The 21804-nt window shown below is 38.0% G+C and overlaps 3 protein-coding genes across 7 annotated transcripts in view; 1 reads left to right on the plus strand and 2 right to left on the minus strand.

Moving 5' to 3' along the window:
* ZBTB49 (zinc finger and BTB domain containing 49) overlaps nucleotides 1–3073 on the minus strand; it is an 18722-nt gene extending 15649 nt beyond the window's left edge. Inside the window, exons 1-2 of one of the 4 annotated variants that reach the window (XM_030019225.2) lie at nucleotides 2955–3073; nucleotides 1256–1429 (exon numbers count right to left, since the gene is read on the minus strand). In XM_030019225.2, coding sequence (XP_029875085.1) covers nucleotides 1256–1407 — 152 coding nt within the window. In that variant the 5' untranslated portion in view covers nucleotides 1408–1429; nucleotides 2955–3073. Of the gene's footprint in view, nucleotides 1–1255; nucleotides 1448–2394; nucleotides 2929–2954 lie in introns of those variants that run through there. The other 3 variants (XM_041123617.1, XM_030019232.2, XM_041123621.1) reach the window with 3 other exon arrangements.
* LOC115339103 (basic proline-rich protein-like) lies at nucleotides 2472–3500 on the minus strand. Its single transcript, XM_030008520.1, has 2 exons — nucleotides 3168–3500; nucleotides 2472–3068 (listed from the first exon to the last, which is right to left on the minus strand). Exons 1-2 carry the CDS (start codon nucleotides 3498–3500, stop codon nucleotides 2472–2474), a joined length of 930 nt encoding a protein of 309 aa, XP_029864380.1.
* On the plus strand, nucleotides 3126–13815 carry LYAR (Ly1 antibody reactive). 2 transcript variants are annotated; one of them, XM_030015777.2, is made up of 9 exons: nucleotides 3126–3204; nucleotides 3711–3899; nucleotides 4843–4957; nucleotides 6963–7070; nucleotides 8497–8580; nucleotides 10492–10828; nucleotides 11100–11204; nucleotides 12113–12198; nucleotides 12509–13815. In XM_030015777.2, the coding sequence occupies exons 2-9, from the start codon at nucleotides 3778–3780 to the stop codon at nucleotides 12641–12643; spliced, it is 1092 nt and encodes a 363-aa protein (XP_029871637.1). In that variant the 5' UTR covers nucleotides 3126–3204; nucleotides 3711–3777; the 3' UTR covers nucleotides 12644–13815. The 2 variants fall into 2 exon arrangements, with proteins under 2 accessions (XP_029871637.1, XP_029871646.1); XM_030015786.2 differs by having other exon boundaries at nucleotides 3148–3189; nucleotides 3709–3899.
* The last annotated feature ends 7989 nt before the right edge of the window (nucleotides 13816–21804 follow it).

Below are 21804 nucleotides of genomic sequence, written 5' to 3' on the forward strand. Positions count from 1 at the left end.
ACTTTTATAAAAGAACACACATACACCTCAAACAGACTGCCTGGTATGAAACAACAATTTGTACTATATGATCTTATCTAGATTGCTGTGTTTTTGCAGATGAACATCTCAAAACTGCTCAATTACTTGTCTTACACATCAGTCCTACACTAGTACACTTAAAGTATAAGTCAAAGCAAATGAACCTTTATATAACTTTAATTTTCTATTTTTTAATGTTTTGAAATCACATCCTATACTTGTGGTTTCCTATCCAACGTTCTTTACATATTAGGTGCAGTGGTGTATTTATGGACTATTTGCAAAAGTTGGTTGACTCAGAATGGTGTTTCTCCTTCCATTATGGCAAATAAAACAGGACACAAGAAATTTTCTAGTAGGAAAAGGAAAGACAGACCTCAAAGTCAGTTAAACTATTCTCTTCTAGCAACGGAGCTTGTCCCTCAAACTTTATCAGTAAACCTTATTAAAGTTCTTATTATTAGTTCTCTCTCCACAAGTAGATGAGAGGATGGTAATAATAAACAAGAGGATGGCATTATTTTCAATCTATTCTCTCATATCTAAAAAAGTACTTTTTTTACTGGTACTGGATGAGAACCAAGTAAAAGAATAATGAGGAGTACAGGTACATAAGCCTAAAACAGCAGTCCAACCAATACCCACTGAATTGTCATTGAATCCTTAAAGTGTCTGAATTCACAAGACTTCTTACTATTTGATGTAAAGTTATTAGCATCAGAGCTGTAGCTCTTCACATGTATAACCAGTCCTAGATTAAGTGGGTTCGTACTCTGCCTTAGTCAGGAACTTCATACCCTTCCATTAAAACCCCTAACCTGATAATCTCACAGTAATGACCTATATACGCAAACTTTATTTGAGCCCTTATCTGGCTCTGTTCATGTACTCTACTACACTCCTTGTCTTTTAATACTGAAGTCCTGAATGCAGGTCCATACCAGAATCCATTATATGAGGCACCGTGAGCAAGTAAGGATCAAGAAAATGCCAAACTCAAACAGTGTAGTGGTTAACTATGTGTATCTAGAAAATAAATTAGGATGGCCACAGTTTTTAATTAGATTAAATACTTGATACATATTTATCTCTGGACAAACAATTTAACTTTTACCCTTACACTCCAACGGTTACTTAGTCTGCAACTACCAGAAAAAAAACACCTTTCTCGGAGAAAACCTCAATCAACAGCATTTAGTTCACTTCTTAAAACAAAGAATTTTCTATCACATACCTGAAATATTGACTGAAAGCAGCTAATACATTTTTGTGTGCTTTGAAGCAGACACCTTTTACCACCAGCATGCAGTCACAGAGAAGACCCTGAATGCGCTGTTCATGTAGCTGCTGGAGAAGATGACAACTATGGCTAGCAACAGTGTCCATGCTAGAAAATCACTTAAATTACCTACAATGAAATAAAATGCTAAGATGAATTTTAAGTATTAAATTGCAAAATTAATTTAGAATATGAAGAACATTTTTACAATTTGTTTTAGCTCCCATAGGAAACAGACTTCAATTTACACTTGCAATGTGAGCTCTAATGACATTCTTCTGATTAAAGATGAGTCACAGCGTTGCTCACCAGTAGATATACAGTAATATACGTAGGAAATACCGATTCTAACAAAGTTTTCCTTACAACAAAGAGCTTCCAGAAAAATGTGCTAATGGCGCTGCCAATAAACTGAACTCCATAACCACAAACCCCCACAATTTAGACAACTTTGACAAGAATTAGATTATAAGGCAAAAACATATCACACCTACAAAATCAATAGCATTTGTAGAGGAAAACCTCAGTTTCTTCACCCTCTAAACTGAAAAGGGAGAACACTGTAGTAGCATTATTTATGCCGTGTTTGTTGCTGTTGTAGCTAAGCACATTTCCCATGTGGATCTGATTCATTACACAAGTTAGTATGGTAATTTTTTTTTTAAATTTAATGCAATGTAAAATGTCTTTTACAAATCACTTCTTTGAACAGGTTGAAGGGAAGACAAGTAACATTCCCACACAACACATTTACATTCAATTGTATACTTCCTTTTTTTTTTTTTTTTTTTAAGAAAGCTGAAACTCCTTCCCTGTGCACTTGTAAATACCGAAGGAAAATTCCAACTGTTAGGACAACCAGAACTACTAGTCTTCTAACTGATGAATGAAGCAGAAAGCCCACCTTGGGTTAAACATGACAAGAAAGTGGTTGCCCCCATTCTCAACTCTCATGAGCGCTAAAGGCTCCACATTTTAATTTATTCTGTTACTCTGTGGTTCGCTGCCGCTTGTTGTATTAAGGTGGGCTATTGTACTTTTTTCCTACTTATTCTTATCGCGTCTTTTACCAGGCTTTAAGATAAAGAAGCCACATCTGTTTGCCAGATAATTCCTTTCCTTGCGTACGTCTCCCACCACAGCATCTAACAACCTGTGACCTCAGACTCTCTCAGCCACCGGGTGCTTGTCTCCCAAAGGAAAAGGCAGGCACCCTGAGCTGCTCCCGAGCAAGAGGAATCCGGCAACACAGCCGCTCTTTATGCTTAAACTGCCATTTCGAGTTCCCCTCAGCCTTGCCGGGCTCGAAGCGTAGCACGGAGAAGGGGGGGCAGAGGAAGGCTTTGCCCCAGAAGACAAGACCGGGGCACGGAGGGGAGGGCGGGCTCTGCCCCGAGAGCAGGCGGCACCGCGGGAAGGCGTCGAGAGGCCGCAGGCGGAGCAGGGCGGGCAAGGGGCCGGTCGCGGGGTCCGAGCAGCCGCTGCCGCAGGAGGGGACGGGGCTGAGGGCGGGCCGAGCGCCGACCGCCGCGGCGGGAGGGCACGGCCGCGGCCGCCACACAGCCTTCGGCGGGGGGGGAACGCGGCGCGGCCTGGCAGAGGCGGGGAGAGCGGCCGAGGGGAAGGAGCCGGCCGTCCTCCGCCCAGCGCTTACCGGCTCCGGCCACCTCCCAGCTCCATCCCCGCGCGGCCGCCCGGCGGCAGCCCCAGCCCCACCATCGGCATCGACCTCAGCCCGCCGCTTCCGTCGCCGCTCCTTCCGCTTCCGCTGTGGGGCGGAGGCCGCGCAGGCGCAGAGCGGCGGCGCCGGGGGGGGGGGGGCCGGCGGCGGTGGTGGTTGTGGCGGCAGCGGCAGCAGCAGCAGCACGTGCCGCGCAGGGCGGCGGTTGAAGGCGGCGGTTGAGGTGCGGGGGGCGGGCGGGGGCTGGGGGGGAGCGGGGTGAGGCGGCAACGGCCGCGGCGGCAGCAGCCTGCCGCCGCTGAGGAGCGGGGGTGGCGGGCAGGCAGGCCGGCCGGCCGGGCCGCCTTTCCGCCCCATGTGGCCGGGTCCGTCCCCCCCCCGCCCTCTCAGGCGGCTCCCGCACAGCGGCGCCGCTCGCCTGGACCCGGCGGAGACGGGACTGCGGGCGGGAGCGGGACGGAAGGGCTTGGGGGTCGCGGCGGGTAAGCGTGAGCCGCCGCCTGCGAAGCGTGTCGGCATGGGGCGGGGGGGGGTTTACTAGTTTCAGCGTTACTGATTTCCCTTGTGCTCGAGGTATCGGGCAAAATGAGTTTTTCCTTCTGATGTTTTGCACGTGGACATCAAACTGCTTAAGACTTTCTGTGAGTGGATGCACAGTTGCGTTTCCCTTCGGCCGTCCAAGCGCTTCTTTCAAGCGGTAGATGTGAGATCTCCTCCTTGTTCTTCTAGGGCTGCACTTGTGTGGGGAGGAAAAAGTTTGTACCCAGTTTATAGAAGGTACCGACCACTCGCCAACATGGTCGTTTTCACATGCAACGCGTGTGGAGAATCTGTGAAGAAAGCGCAAGTCGAAAAACACGTGAACATCTGCAGAAACTGTCAGTGCCTTTCTTGCATGGATTGTGGCAAGGATTTCTGGTAGGTAAAGGACGGGAAATAGCCTTGCTCACTCTGCAGTGGTTGTCACAAATACAGGATTTTCCTATGGTGTATTAGAATTAAATTTGGCGATTTCTGAATAATTTGTATTTAAAAATTCTAAATTTTTTTTATATAATTTCAAGCTTAATCATCCAAGTTTGAATCACAAGGACAAAGTAAACCACACAGTAAACAGAGTTGCAGTTTCTTCTTTTACAGTTATAAGTGACAATGCTTTCAGCTTCTGATCATCAACAACTGTTACTTATTCCGCCACTGCAGAGAGAGTGAGATTGGCGATAACATCAAAAATTCTGAATTTCGTTGTCACTTCTCAGAACTCGGAAGAAAGCAGTGCTATCTGCTGTCAAAATATAAGTATATGAATTTGCATAAGAAAATAAGATTGTCCTCAAATAATGATTATATTTCTCAATACTTCACTGACAAAAGATTAAGATCTACGTTACTAATTCCTTTTGGGAGGCACTTACACATTGGTCAGAGCTACGCTACCACATTAGTATATCTGTAGGAATTAGGTTTTTTGCAAGCGTTTTCACCTGCTTTTCTAATTTTAAAACATGTCAATATGAGTAGTAAAACAGAGATATGCGTTAATAGCTGTGCATACATTACATGTACAAATGTGCATAAGTTATAGCATCATTAAGAAAAGAAGTAGTATGCTGAAGACTCAGATCTGATTTTGTAAATCATAAATTTTCGCTGAAGACTGTAGCATGACAGAAGTGTCAGCAGTCTCATAAGCATGTACTTTAAGCGCATCAGACTTTACTCATATGAGCACTGACAGTGTTAAGGTTTAAATGATAGATGCTACCATCTGTTACTTCAGTTTGTTGATTACATAAGTCTTGCATAGTTTGAAGGACTGAAACACTTCAGTGAACTACAGTTAAAAATCTCTTGTGTTCAGGGGTGACGATTATAAGGAACACGTGAAGTGTGTAAGTGAAGACCAGAAATACGGTGGAAAAGATTTTGAAGCCAAAACTAACAAAGGAGATGCTAAACAACAGGAGTGGATTCAGGTAAGTTTTGTACTATATATAGATATGATAAATAACTATTTTTTATAACTGTTGAAGACACAAGAGAGGCTATACTGGATCAAACCAGAGATCTATTTTTCCCAGTATCCACGGCTTGCTTTTGGCAATTGCTTGGTAGGTCTATTGCTTATCCTGGTAAGAAGCTCACCTTTTGTTTGGTTTGAATCTATCTCTTACTAGTTTGATTTAATGTTCCCTAGTTCTTGCATACAAAGAGGCATTGATCATTGTCCACCCTCTTCATGCCACGTATACTTTTGTAGACCTCTGTCAGGCATCTCTCCCCATCTCGTAGTCTCTGTTCCAGGCTGAAAAGTCCTATCCTGCTCAGTTGTTCTTCATATGTGAATTAGATTTTTAGTCCTCTGAAGTCTTCCCAGTTCTGTTGTATCCTTGTGAAATGAGGTCACAAGAACTACGTACACTGTTCAAGATACGGATGAACCATAGATTTACTTTGCGTCATAATGATGTTTTCTGTGTCCTTCTTAATTCCTTTCTTACTGATTTTTGTCAGTTGATCTACTTTTTTTTTTTTTTGACTGCTGCTGATCATTGTGCTGGCATTTTCATGGAATTGGCTGTTTTAACCCCAAGATCTTGTGTCTAAGCTCCAGTGATTGACTTAAAGCCTGCCATTTTAGATGTGAAGTTAGGATTCCTTTTCCTATGCATGCTGCTTTACATGAATTTGTGTTGAATTTAATTCACCTTATTACTTAGTCACTCATTCTCCTAAGATCTTACTGGAATTCTTCACAGTCCTCAGCCTGAGTAGCATATCATCAGGAAAATTTTCCTGCCCTCTATTCAGATAGTTTGTAAATACGTTGAACAGCAGAGGCCCCAGCATGGATGGAAATGTCTCCTACCCCTTCTGTCCTACCCTTCAAGTAGTTACTTATCCTATGCAAGAACCTACCCTCTTATGGCTGTTAGTTTTCATTAAAGGTTTTAGGAAGTAACTCTCGAAACACTTTTTTTAAAACCCCATTAGATATAATTAGGTAGATACCTTTATCCATGGATTTGTTGGTTTCTGTCTCATATAGAACACTAACAAAGTACTAAGCAACATGTATGCTCAAGGCATGTGAATAATACCATTGAAGTCAATCAGTGCCGTTGTTGAGATTGAACATTGTTTAAGTACATTGTTCAAAGGCAGTATGATGTGAATGCTATTGCTTATGAAAATTGTTAGCCTTCCTCAATAGTAAGTACTTTCTACACAGAAAAGTGAGGGATTATTACAGAACGTCCTTTTCTGGTAGTCTTAACACATCCACAAAACCTTTCAGTAAACAGATTTTCAGAAGTACAGGAAAGCTCTCCAGTGGACACATCTTTAAATATTGGGAAGCTCTGAGCCTTTTTTCCCCCACAAGCAGCAGTGCTGTTAAAGTAACTGCCATAAGGCCCTGGCCTAACCTCCTCTGTTCTCTTGTGCTGGCACTCAGCATAGGAATATGACTGAGCTGTTCTTACAGGGATTAACGGTTGTTGAAGCTGGCACTGCTGCCAAAAGAAATGCATGTCAAACTGTAGCCTCAAAGTTAGCCTGATTTTTCACAATTAACTCCAGAAGTTTGCAAAAACCAATTGGTTAACTATTGCTTTTCTTAATGCGGGTCTTTTTCACGCGGCAAGAATCTCCTATGTGATACAGTTACTTTACTTTTAAATATTTTTATTACAGGTTGTAACTTGTACATCAGAAAGCATTGGTGGGCAGTCCTGCTTGCCTCTGCTTACTATATAGGTATAAATATTTATATAGATAACTTTGACGCATCTTGTGATCTGTGATAAAACCAAAGGTTAGTGTTTTTCCTGTGGGTATTGAACAGTTCTTTTGAGCAGGCTGTACAGGCTGTGGGGACTGGGTGATTTCTATCCAACGTGTTTTCGACTTGCGTACCTTGCATGTATCATTTGATCATTGTGCTGCTTTGCTGATTTAATTCTGTTTTTCTTCATTCAGAAAATTCATGAAGTAATGAAGAAGCCAAACATAAGCCCTAAAGTGCGGAACATTCTGGAGCAAATGCGTGTCTTTGATAATATTCCAAGAAAAAAAGTAAAGTTTCAGGTATGTTTTAATAGAGATTTGTAGTAATCCATGCAGTAAGCTTAAAAATACACTTTCTTAGCAAGTACCACTTTCTTTTAACAAAGGCGGGACAAACTGCTTATTTGGGCATTGGTAAATAGATGGTGTAATAGCTGAGTTTCAAATAGGCAATGTTTGTAAAATAAATCTCCTTGCTTAAAAGGACTCTCTGTGTGCCTTTTTAATTAGGTATAAAGGCAGAGGCTCACCATTCAACCTTAATCTCCATGTGTAGACTTGTTCTTTTTTTAATACCTTTCTTTTTTTCCTATTTGCAATTTCTATTGAATGTCCAAATTCTTAGACATACTTTTAAAGGATTCTTATTTCTGTGGCTTTGTTTTTTCCTGGTAAAGGTAAGATACTGTTTTGAGAGTTTTCCTGTTGCTCAGTGTTCTGACAGAATCTCCCACACTGCATGCTTCACTAAACTTTGCATCACAGCCAAAGCAAATTCCAAATGTTTCATGTGGTATCAGTAAAGAATTACTGACAAGCTGGCCTTTTTTTTTTTTTTTCTCCCTGTTCTGTGCCTCAGATTGTGAGGCTGAGAGAAGATCATGATTGCTTCCAAAGCACTCACATAGAACCTAATAGAGCTGCGGTGAAATTGCTGCTAGCGAGCTGAAGGTTAGAATACTTTTCTACAAAATTAATGTTCTAAGCAGGGAAAGTGATATTGTCAAGAAGCCTCTTTCTTTTTTGTAAGAATGTTGCAGTGGAAGATGAAAAGTTTTTGCAGTTAACTGTTCCAATTTACTAAGGCAGCTTTCCTGGGATTTTCATTGCAATGCAAAAATCTTTACATTAGGTTTTACTTAGAATCCCACATTCCTGAAAGTTGATCTGTTGCTGATAGTGGGAGCATATTATCAGTAGAAATTTACTGCTTTGTTCTCATTTTCAGCAGTAACTCCTGCAATAGCCCCAATGACTTCCAAATGTTTGCATTGACATATTTGCTTAAATTTTACTTTTCTGTAATAAACTAAGGTATCCATTTAGGAGCATGCCCGTTTGTCCAGTACACAAATAAATAAATAAGATCAGATCCTTAATGTTTTAACTCATGGGAACAGTCAGAAGGTTTGGTAGGACATTAACATAACCAGCTGTATTCAAAAGCTTGAGGATTATCTTTTCCATGTATTTACCTCTGGATTACTGTTGGTGAGGCAATTGAGAAGCATGGTATAGCCTCCTAACAGTATGCAGGCATTATGCAAGACCATTTAGCGTGGATGGTTAAGAGATTCATAGACACTAAACATCTAACCAGATCTTAATCAGAAGAAGTGATTAGATTCTTAAGTGAAAAATAAAACCAAGAACCAAATGTAGGGTAATCAAGAAAAAAAATCAGAGATGCACCTTTTCAGTTATTGTTGTTTTTTTTCCTGCACAGAATTGGATGAAGAACAGTTTGAGAATTACTGACAGCACTTTGCAAGACCAGGTGTGGGATATTTTCTCTGAAGCAACCAGAAACGTAAGTTAAGTTAGAGGTACAACATCGTACAACAGGAATGCAGTCAAAAATGCTGGAAGGAAAACCTTTCAGACTCCCTTTGTAGAAGTTAGCAGAAATATTGTCTCCCATTGTTACAGTGGATTATGTTATAATGTAATATTCCTAGGCTAAATTGCTAATTTGTGGAACATACTGTTGCTGAAGTAGTTATGCATACTAGGCAGGTTGTGATTAAAAACCTGGACACAGTGACACGATTGTGACACAATAATCAGAAGGCTAATTTAACTTTATTCTATGCTATTAGTACATAAGGAAAGGGAAAAACACTACTTCTATCTTTGGTTCCAGTCTTTCACCACACACTAAGAAAGAATAAAATGACGTCTTTTCAGAACTTTATTGGCCTCAAATTTGTGTGTATTGGAGTGGGAAATAAACAGCACCTGGTTCACCTATTTTATTAGTGGAGAGAGATGAGATCCTTCAGTTTGTGGTGCAAATTCCTTGCACTTCTGTATCCAAATCGTGGACTCACACTGACCTTTTTTCTCAGTGCCTGATTCTTTGCTATTTCAGTACTAGTTTAGCATGTTTTGGTAGGGTGTTGTTTTGAATGTTTGTTCACATCTATTACTGCTACTAGAAAGCTGTTACAGAAGCTTATTTCTCTGTTGATGTAAAGATGCTCTCCCCCTCCCCGCAGCTTCTTTTGAGGAAGAGTGCAGGCATAGCTTTGACATTAATCCCCTGTTGATCAGGATTCATGTTCCTGATTTGATGATTCCAGTTAAATCTATTTGTAGTTTTTCTGAACAATCCAAATAGAAGAGCCAGGAGGGACAGAAATACCTTTTTTTAAAGGATATGCATATAACATAAACTCTGGGCACTGAATTTCAAGTGCCTTGTAATTCTGAGTCGATACAACTTTACTAAAGTCATAAGCAGTTCCCTCTTGATTTAAACTGATTTTTTAAAAAAATAAATCTTGACTCTGAACAATTATTTTATTTAAACACAAGTAAACAATTTACATTTTCCATAGAATATAGCATTAAAGTAAAATATATAACAAAACTTTATTGCTCAGATCATTTCAACGCACCTTTAAGAGATTTTAAAAACATCTCAAGATAGTCTTTGTAATACATACCTTGAAGCATATGTACTCAAAGGAAGTTCTTAAGTGGAATTTGAATTGAATTGAAATTACTCTTTACAAAAACATGTTGGTATTAAGTTCCTTCTATAAACATGTATTCTCTTTCTAAATAGCCACATTAACATTTCAGTAATTGTATTTCACTTGTAATTAATAAAATTAAAGTTTAATTTAAATATAAAAATGTTCATTAATTTTTCTACAAGAAATTTATTACAAGCCCAGGAACATTAAAAGAAACCCAAGTATGTTAAGGTGAGAAAAGTACAATTAAAACAACCAGCAGCACCTTTATTGACATCATGCAATAATAGTTTGTTGTCCCAGTCATATCCCAAGACAGGGAACTGGATGGCAAAGCTAAGATCATTATTCAAGGTCCATGTATTTGGGAATAGGTTCTGTATCTTGCTGTATGTAATATGCTGTATTTTTGTCTGCGTAAATCAAAGAGTTGTCTCTCCCTTAATTATGTTTAGCAAATATGTTAAAAATACACATAGACAATTATTTCAAATAGAAATTATATATGTTGTAAGATAATATTTCTTCTGTGATGTTAAGGTAATTAGCATTTAGGCTGTTAAGTGAAAAGAAGAATCAGCCACTATTTAGTGCTATTTCTCAGGTAACTGGTGTCACCACGTGTAAGCAATTTTATTGAATTCAGGATGTTAGTGTTCTTCATGAATGATGTAGCAGAGAAAAGTTGCAATGTCAGAAAAGGCATGTAAAAATTGTAATAATCTGTCTTTCAACGAAAGATTTCAAGTGAAAAAGAACAAGACAAACCACAACAGAAGAAAGAGGGGCAGTCTGCAGAAACTGGGGAAAAAACAATGGCAGAAGAAAATGGAATTACAGATGATAAAATTGAGAGGAAAAAGAATAAGAGAGAACGAAAAGAAGAGAGACAAAAGAACAAAAAGAAGGAGAAAAAAGACTTGAAATTAGAAAACCAGTCAGAAGTAAAAAAGAGTAAAAAGTCCAAAAAAGGAAAGGAGAGCTTGGAGAATGAATTTGAAATAAATGGAAATGGCCATCAGGGTGAAACAGAAGAGGAAACAAATGTAAAGAAACGCAAACATAAACATGCAGAAGGTATCCATCATCCTACACCTTTCTTGTTTGTTTTCAAGATGCTTTTTTTCAATGCCTTAAAGCTCAATAATCTACCTAAGTAGAATTTTTAAAGTAGTAAGTTACATATAAAAATTAGATTATTTTTTAACACTGTGGTTGCACAGTCCTTTTATAGAATCTGAACCTCTTAGCAAATATAAGCTCACATTACAAGAACAATAAGTTACGTCAGAACTTTTCTTCTAGTTTTATAATTTTTTTGTGTATGTTTATCCAATTCCACCTCTAGAGGAACCTCATATCACAACAAAGAGAATGAAAACTGAAAATGTTTCAGAAGACATGGAAACAGAAAACACCGATGGCAATGAAGAAAATGTGGGAACAGATAAAGGTATTCTTGAAGGGGGAGTTTAGATAGTTACAAAACTATTCTGCAGAAGACCTAGTGCAGAATATAAATACGGTGCTTTTGCAGCAAGCCCTGAAATAAATTGTGCCTCAGTATACATATATGTATGTAAATTTAATATGTATATCTGTTCCAGAGTAAGTAACCTGTGCTACACTTAACACCTGATGCTGAATTACTTCTCTCATTTGTTGCTTCTCCTGGGCTGGCAGCCTTTGGCTACACTTGCCTTCACTGGGCGGTGAGGAATTTGACATGTTTGTTTCACCACAGCAGGTCTCTTCCCCACTGCCATGCACATTAGCCAAAATAGAGAAGGGGTAACAGCTCTCCTATCTCTTTGTATCTCTTGTATCCCCATTTTTGCTCAGTGCATTGTAAATTGGACTTCAGCTGTGTTGGACCTTCATTTATGCTTAAACCTGTTTATGCCTATCATCCAACACACTATTACTGTTGGGGAATGTCTGTACTTGAACATACAGATCGTTTATCTGGAAACTACCAAGTAATGACCTCTGAAGTGGGTACTGTGTGAAATTGCCTACCTGTGCTCTAAGGGTGAGGAGGCAGGATTTTCCCAACTATTTCTGTATTATGTAAGAGTTGCTGCTTAATAGCTGAAGCACAGAAGTTAAGTAAAAGCAATCCTGACCGTAGTTGTTCAAGTAGTATGTTGGTTCTTCATGTCTATCCTATTATGATCTTCACAAACAGCCTACCTGACTTTATGCTTAAGACACCCTGCTGTTGTAGGGTCAGTAAGATAACAACTGTTGTAGCTGAACTGGTTCCAAAATTAGGAGATTGAAGATCTGGTTCCTAATAGAGAAGAAAACCTGGAAATACCTAATTTTACTAATGATGTTGTACACCTAATTATTTTCTAGGTAAATTCAACTGGAAAGGAACCATCAAAGCTGTTCTGAAACAGGCTCCAGACAATGAAATTTCAATTAAAAAACTAAGAAAAAAGGTACTGTACAACATGGGGTTTTTTAATCTCCTTTGGTCTTATGAATTGCTTTCTGTAATGCTTAAGTTCATAAAATCCTGGCCCACATAAGCAAAAAGTTTGACATTATTTAACAGAATATAAATTAACAGAATGTCAACTGAAGGACATGTTCTTTATTGCTTACTGGACTACAGAAGAAAGTCAGTGCTAATTCTGCAAAGGAATAATAGCATAATAGATTCCATGCTACTTTTAATACAGTAACATGAATGTATTATTGCTTAAAGTGGAATCATCTTTACTAACTCAAAACCGTTTCTCTGTGCAGGTTATAGCTCAGTATTACGCAATAGCTGGTGAACATCACAAATCAGAAGAGGATATTCTAGTTATATTTAATAAGAAAGTGAATAACAATCCTAAATTTAAAGTTTTAAAGGACAAAGTTAAACTCCTGAAATAAGAGTTCGCATACTTTTGATAACTTTTGCATTTTAATCTTGCAGACTGAGTCAAATTCTTCTGTCAGCTGTACAAATATCATGCATTGGTCTCAATTTAAATGTGTATCTAAGAGCAGAATTTAACTTTTAAGACTGGATTCCTCTTTTTCTAGATTTATCACAGAACACTTTCAGATATTTTATTTTTTTTATTTTATGGAAAATGTATATTTTTTGGTACAAGTTTTAAGAGGCATTGAAAATAATTGCTGCCTACTGTATTAAAATTGTTCTAGTAATGGATATAATTCATAGGCATGAATGTTTATCAGGACCTGGGTTGTGTGGCTTTTTGCAGAAACTGTTTTAAGAGCAAATAGGATTTTCATATTCAAAAACCCACCATGGCATAAATGTTTTGTTACGCTGAAATTCAAAATGGTATCCCCTTTATGCACTGTAGCTAGTATATGCAGGCTTTAATAACCTGTTAATTCTGTGTTGTAAAATGCATAATTAAAGTGTCTGTCAAGTTTGTGTATGTAATATTGCACATTCAGTGAAGATCTGAAGACTGAGTTACCTGTATATGCATAGCTACTGAATGTTTTCATTAGTAATGCAACTGACTTCAATATAAGTGGTCACATGGACTAAAAATTGACTGATGAAATAAATTATTTTAAAACACCACTATAAATATAATAAATCTTGCCACTTTATGATTGTATAGCAAATCCACAAATTATACAAAATTTGAAGAGGCTGTTATATTGCAGCCAAAGAAACAATGTAGGCAGGCTAGAAATCTTACACATATGTAAGAGACAGAGTTACCTGGGGAAAGTTTCTTGGAAGTTTATAGGGTTTTAATCAGATGCAATATAATTCCAGATAGGGAGTTTCCTACCATGAAGTAATTGTTAAAAACAGTGGTAGAAAGCCAGTGAAAATTTCTTGCAGGAGGTGGTTTGGTGTTTTGGAAAATTGCACAGTGATTTCAAGCAGATACACTTTTATAAAACTCCATAATGAAAATATCTGAATTTATAGAAATACTGAATATATTAAAAGTATAAATATGAAAAAATTAACTGATACACTGGGTCCAGTTTTTCTGAGTACATATTTGTCTTGTTTATTACAAAAGTTGCAATAAAAATACCTAATAAATTTAAGATCTCTTCAATAAGTGTTTGTTGTTAATTCATGAAAATGGCTTTGGAGATAAATAGAATAAAATTTATTTACAGACATGGAGAAACTTTGAGAAGTTGTTTGAACATATTTCAAAAACTTAGATTCCTTTTTTTTTTTGTTTTTAATTTAGGAAAGGGCATATAAAAGAATAAGTCCTTCTCAGTGAGACTGAACTTAAGACAGTGCTGTTAACCTTTTCACTCACTGTATTTATTTTACAACAAATATTGTTACATTAAGATCCTAAATAGTTTTGTTACAGTAATTGTTACAGAATTTTTTTGTTCATTTGTTTGTTTGTTTAGAATTAATTCCAGATTATGCCATTCTCTTATACTTTTCATCTTCCTTTGTTGTTGACCACAGCACGTTTGACACATGTATAGAAACATTTGCTGAAATTTTGCCGATGATCTCCTAAGTTCTTGTGATGACAGCAGCAGTTATGGGCGCAGTCAGCAGCTGCTACAGTTGTGGCGGCTAATTCTGTGCCATGCCTCCATCCTCCTTTCCCTGCCCTCAGACTAGGACCTAACCTTTCTCTATCCTACGCTTCAAAACGCCAGTCCCATGCCCACAAGCCAGGATGGTCTTCCTGCTGTCTGCCTCCAGCCTCATCAGCCAGCTGGTCCCAGCTGCCTTGTTGTGGGAGCTTATCTCGCAGCTCAGGTCAGTTTCTGAACAGGGCAGCAGAAGGTTGCTCTGCCCAGTGAGTTGTGGAGTAGCAATACTGGCCATACCACTGTTGGCAACCTGCATCACACACACTTTTTTTTCATAAAGGCCTACTATTTTCTTGAAATGCTCATCAGCTGCATGTTTTTTCCTTCATCAAACTGGTAAGGGCAGTTTGGATTGTTTCTGGTATGCATTTAAAAGTAAATTTTCACAGCAAATTCTTACTTTGGAGTGTTGCAAGTTATGTTTTACAGCTTGGGGGAATGACAGTTTCTGCTCATGAAAAGCATCAGCGTTTTCTAATCTACAGACAAAGAATCTGATGTATATGAGATGGAAACAAGAGTCTAAAAGAACCTCTGAAGTTGTGCAACAGTTCTTTTTATTCAGTCTAACATAACCAGATACTTACTTGCTTCCTGTCATTGCAGAGTTCTGGTGTCTGATGCTCAGGGTTTACTTCAGTGATCACTGAACAAAGCAAAGCAGCAGACTAAATGTTCAGAAACATGACGCATCGGTTTAAAGCTGAAAATACAGAATAATACTGTAGCAAATCAGCCAGTATGCAGATGAGCTATCTGAGTAGGATTTGACCTTGGCATTTTTTCCTGCAGTAACTTGTGATTCTTAATGGTTCAAATGCCTGACTTCCCCTGTGCATTGCCATGGTTGTGCTAGTAGTGCCTACTTGGGGTAGTAAACGTGACTTTTGCATCTTATTCTTCCCCTCTCTGTGTAAAGGGCAAAGCAGCACCAGCTGCCATTCAGGTTTTTCCTAATGATTTGGCAGATGTGGATCAAATTAATGCCTCTTTATTGATGGTCACTAGTGGGAGTCTACTGTGAGTAAGTCCTGTTACAATTACAGTAGTATTACCTCATTATACATCATTATAGTAGTATTACCTTTTCCTAGTTTGTTGGCAGAAAGAAGGGTCGGGGGGAGCAATATGCTTTGTAGGTATATTCTTCTTTCTGAAGTTCCTGGAAGTACTGTAGTATGGTAGATGAGTCTATGCCTCTAATTACTGATGACTTCAAGTGCTACTGAAGTCCATGTATAGTTGCATTATTGACATGCAGCTCTCCAGTAAAAAAAAAAAAAAAGACGACCTCTGTGTTTTTTTCATTAGATGATTAATAGATTTCTCAGAGCACTGAAATTGGCTTTTCCACTTGCAACAGATTTCAGCTTTAATTTACTCCTTGCAGCTAATGATGTCTCGATCAGATTGAAGTTACTCTGTTCTTTAAAATTACCAATTTAGTGGTAATTGTTTCAGAGGGAGCCATAATCCCTTGCAGACCAGAATATTTCATGAAGACAGAAAAACAGTAATTTCTATCTAATTTCTATTTGGTGATTAATCAGCATATTTACCAGTGTTTTTTTTAAATCCCATGGATCTGTTGCAATGAAGTTACGTACCTTGGATGCTGTTTTGTTTTTAAGTTAGGGGGAGGGTGTACAACCTTAAGATTTACCAAATGCAAGCAGGCAACAGTATCAATTTACCTGATTGCATTCAGAGAGCGTGTATTATTTTAAAATTATTATTCCAGATGGTATAAGAGGACAGCAAGGCACAACTCACAGTGGTAATGTGGAAACTTGCCGAGCACCTGCTTGCAGTTTAATTAATATGTTCGTTAAGCATTATTATCTGATCCCAGCTTCTAGGTCAGGTGATTAACTTGATTGAACAGCTCTTAAGTCCTCAACTGAGTGACTTTGGGGTCTCTCACTTTCAAAAACAAATGAGGACAGGACTGACATCCATCTGTGCATGCAATGTATTTGAAGAAGGAAGATCTAGCTCACAGTAATGGCACTGGTTCTGGGTGTTGTGCATATGCTGATTGCGTGACCATCATCCCTCCCTTTGATCTATCTTTGATCATCAAAATCGACTACTGCAAGCAGTTGCCCTTGATGCCAGGTTTGATGCCCATGGAAATTTAGCTGACATGATCCACAACTGACGTTTTAAATACATTTGACAGCAGCCACATAATGAACCAGAAAGTTCGTCATCTTTGATCTAGGTTCTCAGCAGCAAAGTCAATCAATCAGGGTTATGCATGGACAGGAAAGTTGCGGGTGCCTTCATCAAGCACACTATATATATATATAGTACAGAATATTTAAAAGAATGTCATGACTACCATGTAGCCCTTTATGTCATCCTTTTATCTGACTGAACAGCAATGGTATTGGAGTTTCTTTTAATAGCATGCCAGCGTACTGGGTTTGTGTTGCTATAGAGGATTTTATCTACTGAACCACCGAGTTCACTTCTTGTACCATTTGGTCATGAAGCCATCAAAAACACATCTGAGTAATGAGTTCAGTTGTGTACATGGGAAAATCTGGCAAAATTTAGCACATATCGCAGTCATATCATTAAACCAAAACCAAACCCAACAGCAAACCTGAGATCACTGATCTGTTGCAGACCCTCAAAATCAAAATGACTGGCTTATGCTTCCATTTTTTACTCTGATATCTTTCTGATTCTAACAGTTCTTATCTTTTGGTATATGAATTGCTGTGCAGTTCAGATAACATCAGTATTATACAGGTCATTAAAATAAGACTTAAGTCTTTGCACATTAAACAAAAAACCTGATGACCTGCAGCATCTCAAGTTCTTTAAACCGGGTATTTTTAAAACATCATCACCTTTCCCACTTTCTTTTTCCCCTGTGCTTTCAGGACAAAGGGGCATTGCTTAATGTTGATTCTGCAGTGTGGCAGAAGCATGCAGCTGATGGACATGCTTTTTCTTGTGTTTTTCTCACTTGCAATCAACCAACAGTAATATTCAGAAAGGGACTTTATTACCTTGCAGCTGCCATGCTAGATTCAGAGGAGAGAGAGGGAGTCCTTCCAAACTTCTGCAGAAGCAGAAAAGCTACTGTAAAACATGCAACTTAAAAAAAGAGATAAGGTAGCACAAGTGTGAATTCTATTTTGTGCATTTCCTAGTTTAATTGCATTACTTTATACCATTAAGGCTAGTATTTTAATATAGTTTGTACAGATAGTTCTCAATAAATGAGAATGTAAATAGAGTTCTGATTTTACTAGCAAGAGCTGGGTATTTAAGTGTTACAGTATAAAAAAAGTCATAATATTAAATATTTACTTTGCAACTACATATTTTACACTTGTTCTGTTTCAAATTGAGATGTGAAAACAGATGAAATTAATGTTAACAATTTACAGTTTTCCAGTATTCATTCACTACTGTAACCACAGGAAATTTTTTTGTTGTCACATGGGTCAGGATACTGAAAAATTAGTGCAAGAGTATGCTTGTATAAAGCTTCACTTAGCATTTAACACAAATTAACAAAATCATGCGGAATTTTTTTTCCCACAAATTATATGTTTAGCAGTCATTGTTAATGTCAGCAGTCACAATAAATTTATGAGAAACCATCAGATAATAGTAACATAGCATTATGGAATGTTCCAGAATCTTTGTTTTATTGACTTTCTGAACAGCAGAAGGTATCTCCATAATAAAATATGCCTTATTGTTAAAATTTTCTGTTCTAAAATAGTGTCTTAGAACTTGAATGTCTTGGTGGCAGGGTGGGGAAGGAAGAAGTATTGTAAATTAGAAAATTGTTTAAAGCTAGTGGCTTTCTTTATGAGTATAGCATAAGCATTTAAGCAGGGAGTTTAATCACTGAAAAAAGCTTCAAAGGACGGCTACTTATTTGTTGTGCTCAGCCCTCCACTGTACCAGTGCATTAGAGTAGTTCATTCTTCCTTCTCCCAGTGAAAACCGATCCTCCCACCTGGTGCTATAATCCGATTGCATCAGTACAATGTAGTCAGATCCCGACATGAGTAGTGGCTTATAGCTGATGACCACAGGATACAGAGACCCAATACATGATTTCATTCAGAAACTTTTAAAGCTGTAACACTCACCCTTATTAAGGAAAGAAGAGAGCAAATATTAAACTTTTTGTGCAAGATAAGCAAAAAAAGGCATATTGTTCTATCCATTAAGCTGTATTCACAGGTTACAAGATATCTCAGTTAATATATTCAACATTTATCCCTTTCTTCTCCTGATTTAGCCTTTAAGAAAAAACAAGAATCAGTCCTCTAACTTCCTTTTCTGCTCTGTCAGCCAAGAAAAGCAGCATATCGTGTTTCCCATTAGTACTTTTACAGGAAGTGTTATTTTATATTGAATTCTAAATTTCACTTGGACTAGAGGAAGTTTTAGTAGTAACTTTTCTTTGCACTTGTTAAGATACGATTCCTTTCGCACCTGTAACCTAGTGCTTTTCTTTGCACTTGAGATAAAATTCCTTTTACACCTGTATCCTCATGCTTTTACACTCTCACAGGCTAAGGGCTGAAAAACCTTCAAAATTTTGCTTAGATTGGACTTTTTTTCTGCAAGACTGCAGATCACAGAGTTTAGTCCTTTCTCAAACACATCTTCACCTTATTTTTTATTTATCCTTCCCTTCTAAATTTATTCTAGAAGACTTAGAATTGTCCAGTCTTCAGACTGTTTTGCCTTTCTCATTAGATCTTTTGCATAGAAACTGCCCTTGCTACTCAACTCTGTATCTGAGTTACAGCAGAAGTAAAATAACTAACTTCCTACATAAGTAGTTTTGTAGTTCCTGAAATGACTTGAAAGTAAAGAAAAACAGAAATTGTGTCTCTGTATGCCTATCCATTAAACTATTATTCTCAAACTTTTAGGTGGAATGCATTACTACTGAATTAGTATCAAAATCCTAATTGAGGCCTAATTACAGAGTCAAGCTCAACTCTCACATGTATTTGTTTTATTAGAAAAAAGGTGCTTTTAAACATACTGAGATCTTCCACTTAGGCAGCATGAAATCCATCTGAAAGTATTCAGGTCACTACATCTCATTTAAGTGACGAACTGAATGAAAAATAACACCAGAATTTCACCTGCATGGCAGATGGCTCAAAACCTGTGATTTTCACTCCTTCGTTCTGTTCTTTGCCATAGCCATGTAATGAACTCTCGCAATCCAGCCTTTAATATATAAATACAAAGCATGAAGTGCACTTTTAGACATTTGATTTTCTGAAATCAAGACATTTCAAGGCCATCTTGTTTTCAGATGGCCTTTGATTCTTGATGATGAGAAGGAATTCAAGGAGGAATACACAGCAATTGACCCTGTATAGTATCCATGCATGACAAAAGATAATGTTTTTCATGGATGATACAGGACCAGAATTTTCTCCTAGACTTTTCTTTCTTACTGTTAAAGCAAGTGCTTCACTTACTGAAGCCAATACTTTGTGCCTGCATTTCTGCCTTGCACTTCTAAATCAATTGCCAGTATAAAAGCTTTTACTGAATTGTACAGACATCTCTTAGGCTTAGAGCGCTTTATTGATTTTTCTTTTCCCCCATCTATCCATTCTATAATTTACAGACATTTTATGGACTGTTTGTTCCTACAGTTTCCCTGTCTTACACCATGAAGTATGTTTCCTTTTCCTTTCTTGCTGCTACAATTCTGTCTCACCTATCTTTGAAAGTTCAGCTTTTTTGGTGAATTTTCAGAACTTAAGTGGTTTCAGAGGTTAGCATTGGATAAGTTTTCTATACGAAGAAAAAATATTAACTCAGTCTATGTTCTTAAAGACCTGTTCATGTTAAGCAGATTAGCCAAAATGGGAACAGGAATTGTACAAGCATCCTCCAGCTAAAATTTCAAATCGAGGTATTGCTGAATTTAGTTTTCATACCAGTAAACATCTTTCTCTCTTCCTTTCTCTCTCTGACAGTATAGCACTCTGTCAGTGTTCCCTCTAACTCTGTCGTCCAATTACAATACCAGATCAAAATATATGAAAAACTGACCCTACAGGATACATAAGCAGTAATGGACTGTCAAGGATGATGGTAAAGAAAACCTGCTTATAAACCTGAATGAAGTGTGTAAGACCTTTGTTTCATGTTTATTTTTTTCAGGACTCCACAGAAAGATTATGCAGGCAAACAGCATGAGCTGAATTCCACACTATATACATCAGTGAGATGCTTCTATGCTGAGCACATTATGAAAATTATCTGTACTTTCTAATCTTGTAACACTGAGGTCCATGTGCCCAAGCAGCTTTTTGTCGCTGCTTCATTACCGCAGTCAAATCACAGGCAGTGGGGACACTAGACCATCTCCAAAACAATAGTTAATATGCTACCACAGCCTAAAAAAATGCTAACCTCTATCAATACAGAAATAAAGCGTCATGCCTAAAGAGAGCAATACTCCTGTAGAGCAAATGTTTGATGAATAATAAACTTGAATGCTCATTCCCACAATTGATAGTCTTTCCTGTGTGAATTAGATCTGTGATCTTCATTATTCCAAAAAAACCCCCCAAACTTCAGGATGTTCCTAAATGCCCTAAGTATGAAATTCTTGTCATATTGTTACAGATGCGTGGCTGCACAGAGTTTTTCCTCAGTGAGGAAATCAGTTTCAGTAATTCCCAAGTGTTCCCTTTCTCATCCACCCACATCTGGCCATTTGTTTTTGCCTCTCCGCCACCCCCTGCATTTTTTGCAGGCTTTTAAAACCAGATCAAATCCTCAAACTGAGCGGTATTATATACCACTACTAGGGACTCAGTAGTCAAGAACAATTATAGCTGGAGTATTGCTGCCAAGTGCTTTGTATCATTAAACTGCAGTCTTAGGAAAACATTTTGAGAGCCATTGTACTCCCTAAGAAAGTACGCATAGTTAAGTGAAACTAAACTCAAGAAATTATTTAGGAGAGAGAGTAGGAAGATTTGCTTAGCAACTTCTAGAAGAATGGTTTATCCAGATTTATTTCATGGGTTTTGTTTACACGTTTGAAGATCCAAGCTGTAACAAACAGTCTTCTCATTTTATATTCTTAATGCCTATTATAACAAAAGGAAAGAGTCAAACATTGACGCTACCTAGCATTTTTAATCAGCACAATTGAGGGTGTTGAAATGGTCTCCCATCAAATAGATACTTCAGATTAAAGTAATGTTCTGGACCAGCTACTTTTTTGTAATTTGCAGACAACCTTGAAGGTGAAGAATAACATACCTAGATAAGTCAGATGACATTATGTGATGCGCTCTTTTTCTGTTCTCTTAGATGCCCTCTTCACCTTTTTAACCGCCTTTATATTTTCTGCTTTCTTTTCCTTCATGAAGTTCAAATGCTTGCATGCTTATATATAGTGCATTCTTGGTATCAAACACAGTATTACATGTATTGTTTCCTTCCTAAAG

Source organism: Aquila chrysaetos, chromosome 1 (assembly GCF_900496995.4).
Source record: "Aquila chrysaetos chrysaetos chromosome 1, bAquChr1.4, whole genome shotgun sequence".
Taxonomy (NCBI): Eukaryota; Metazoa; Chordata; class Aves; order Accipitriformes; family Accipitridae; genus Aquila; species Aquila chrysaetos.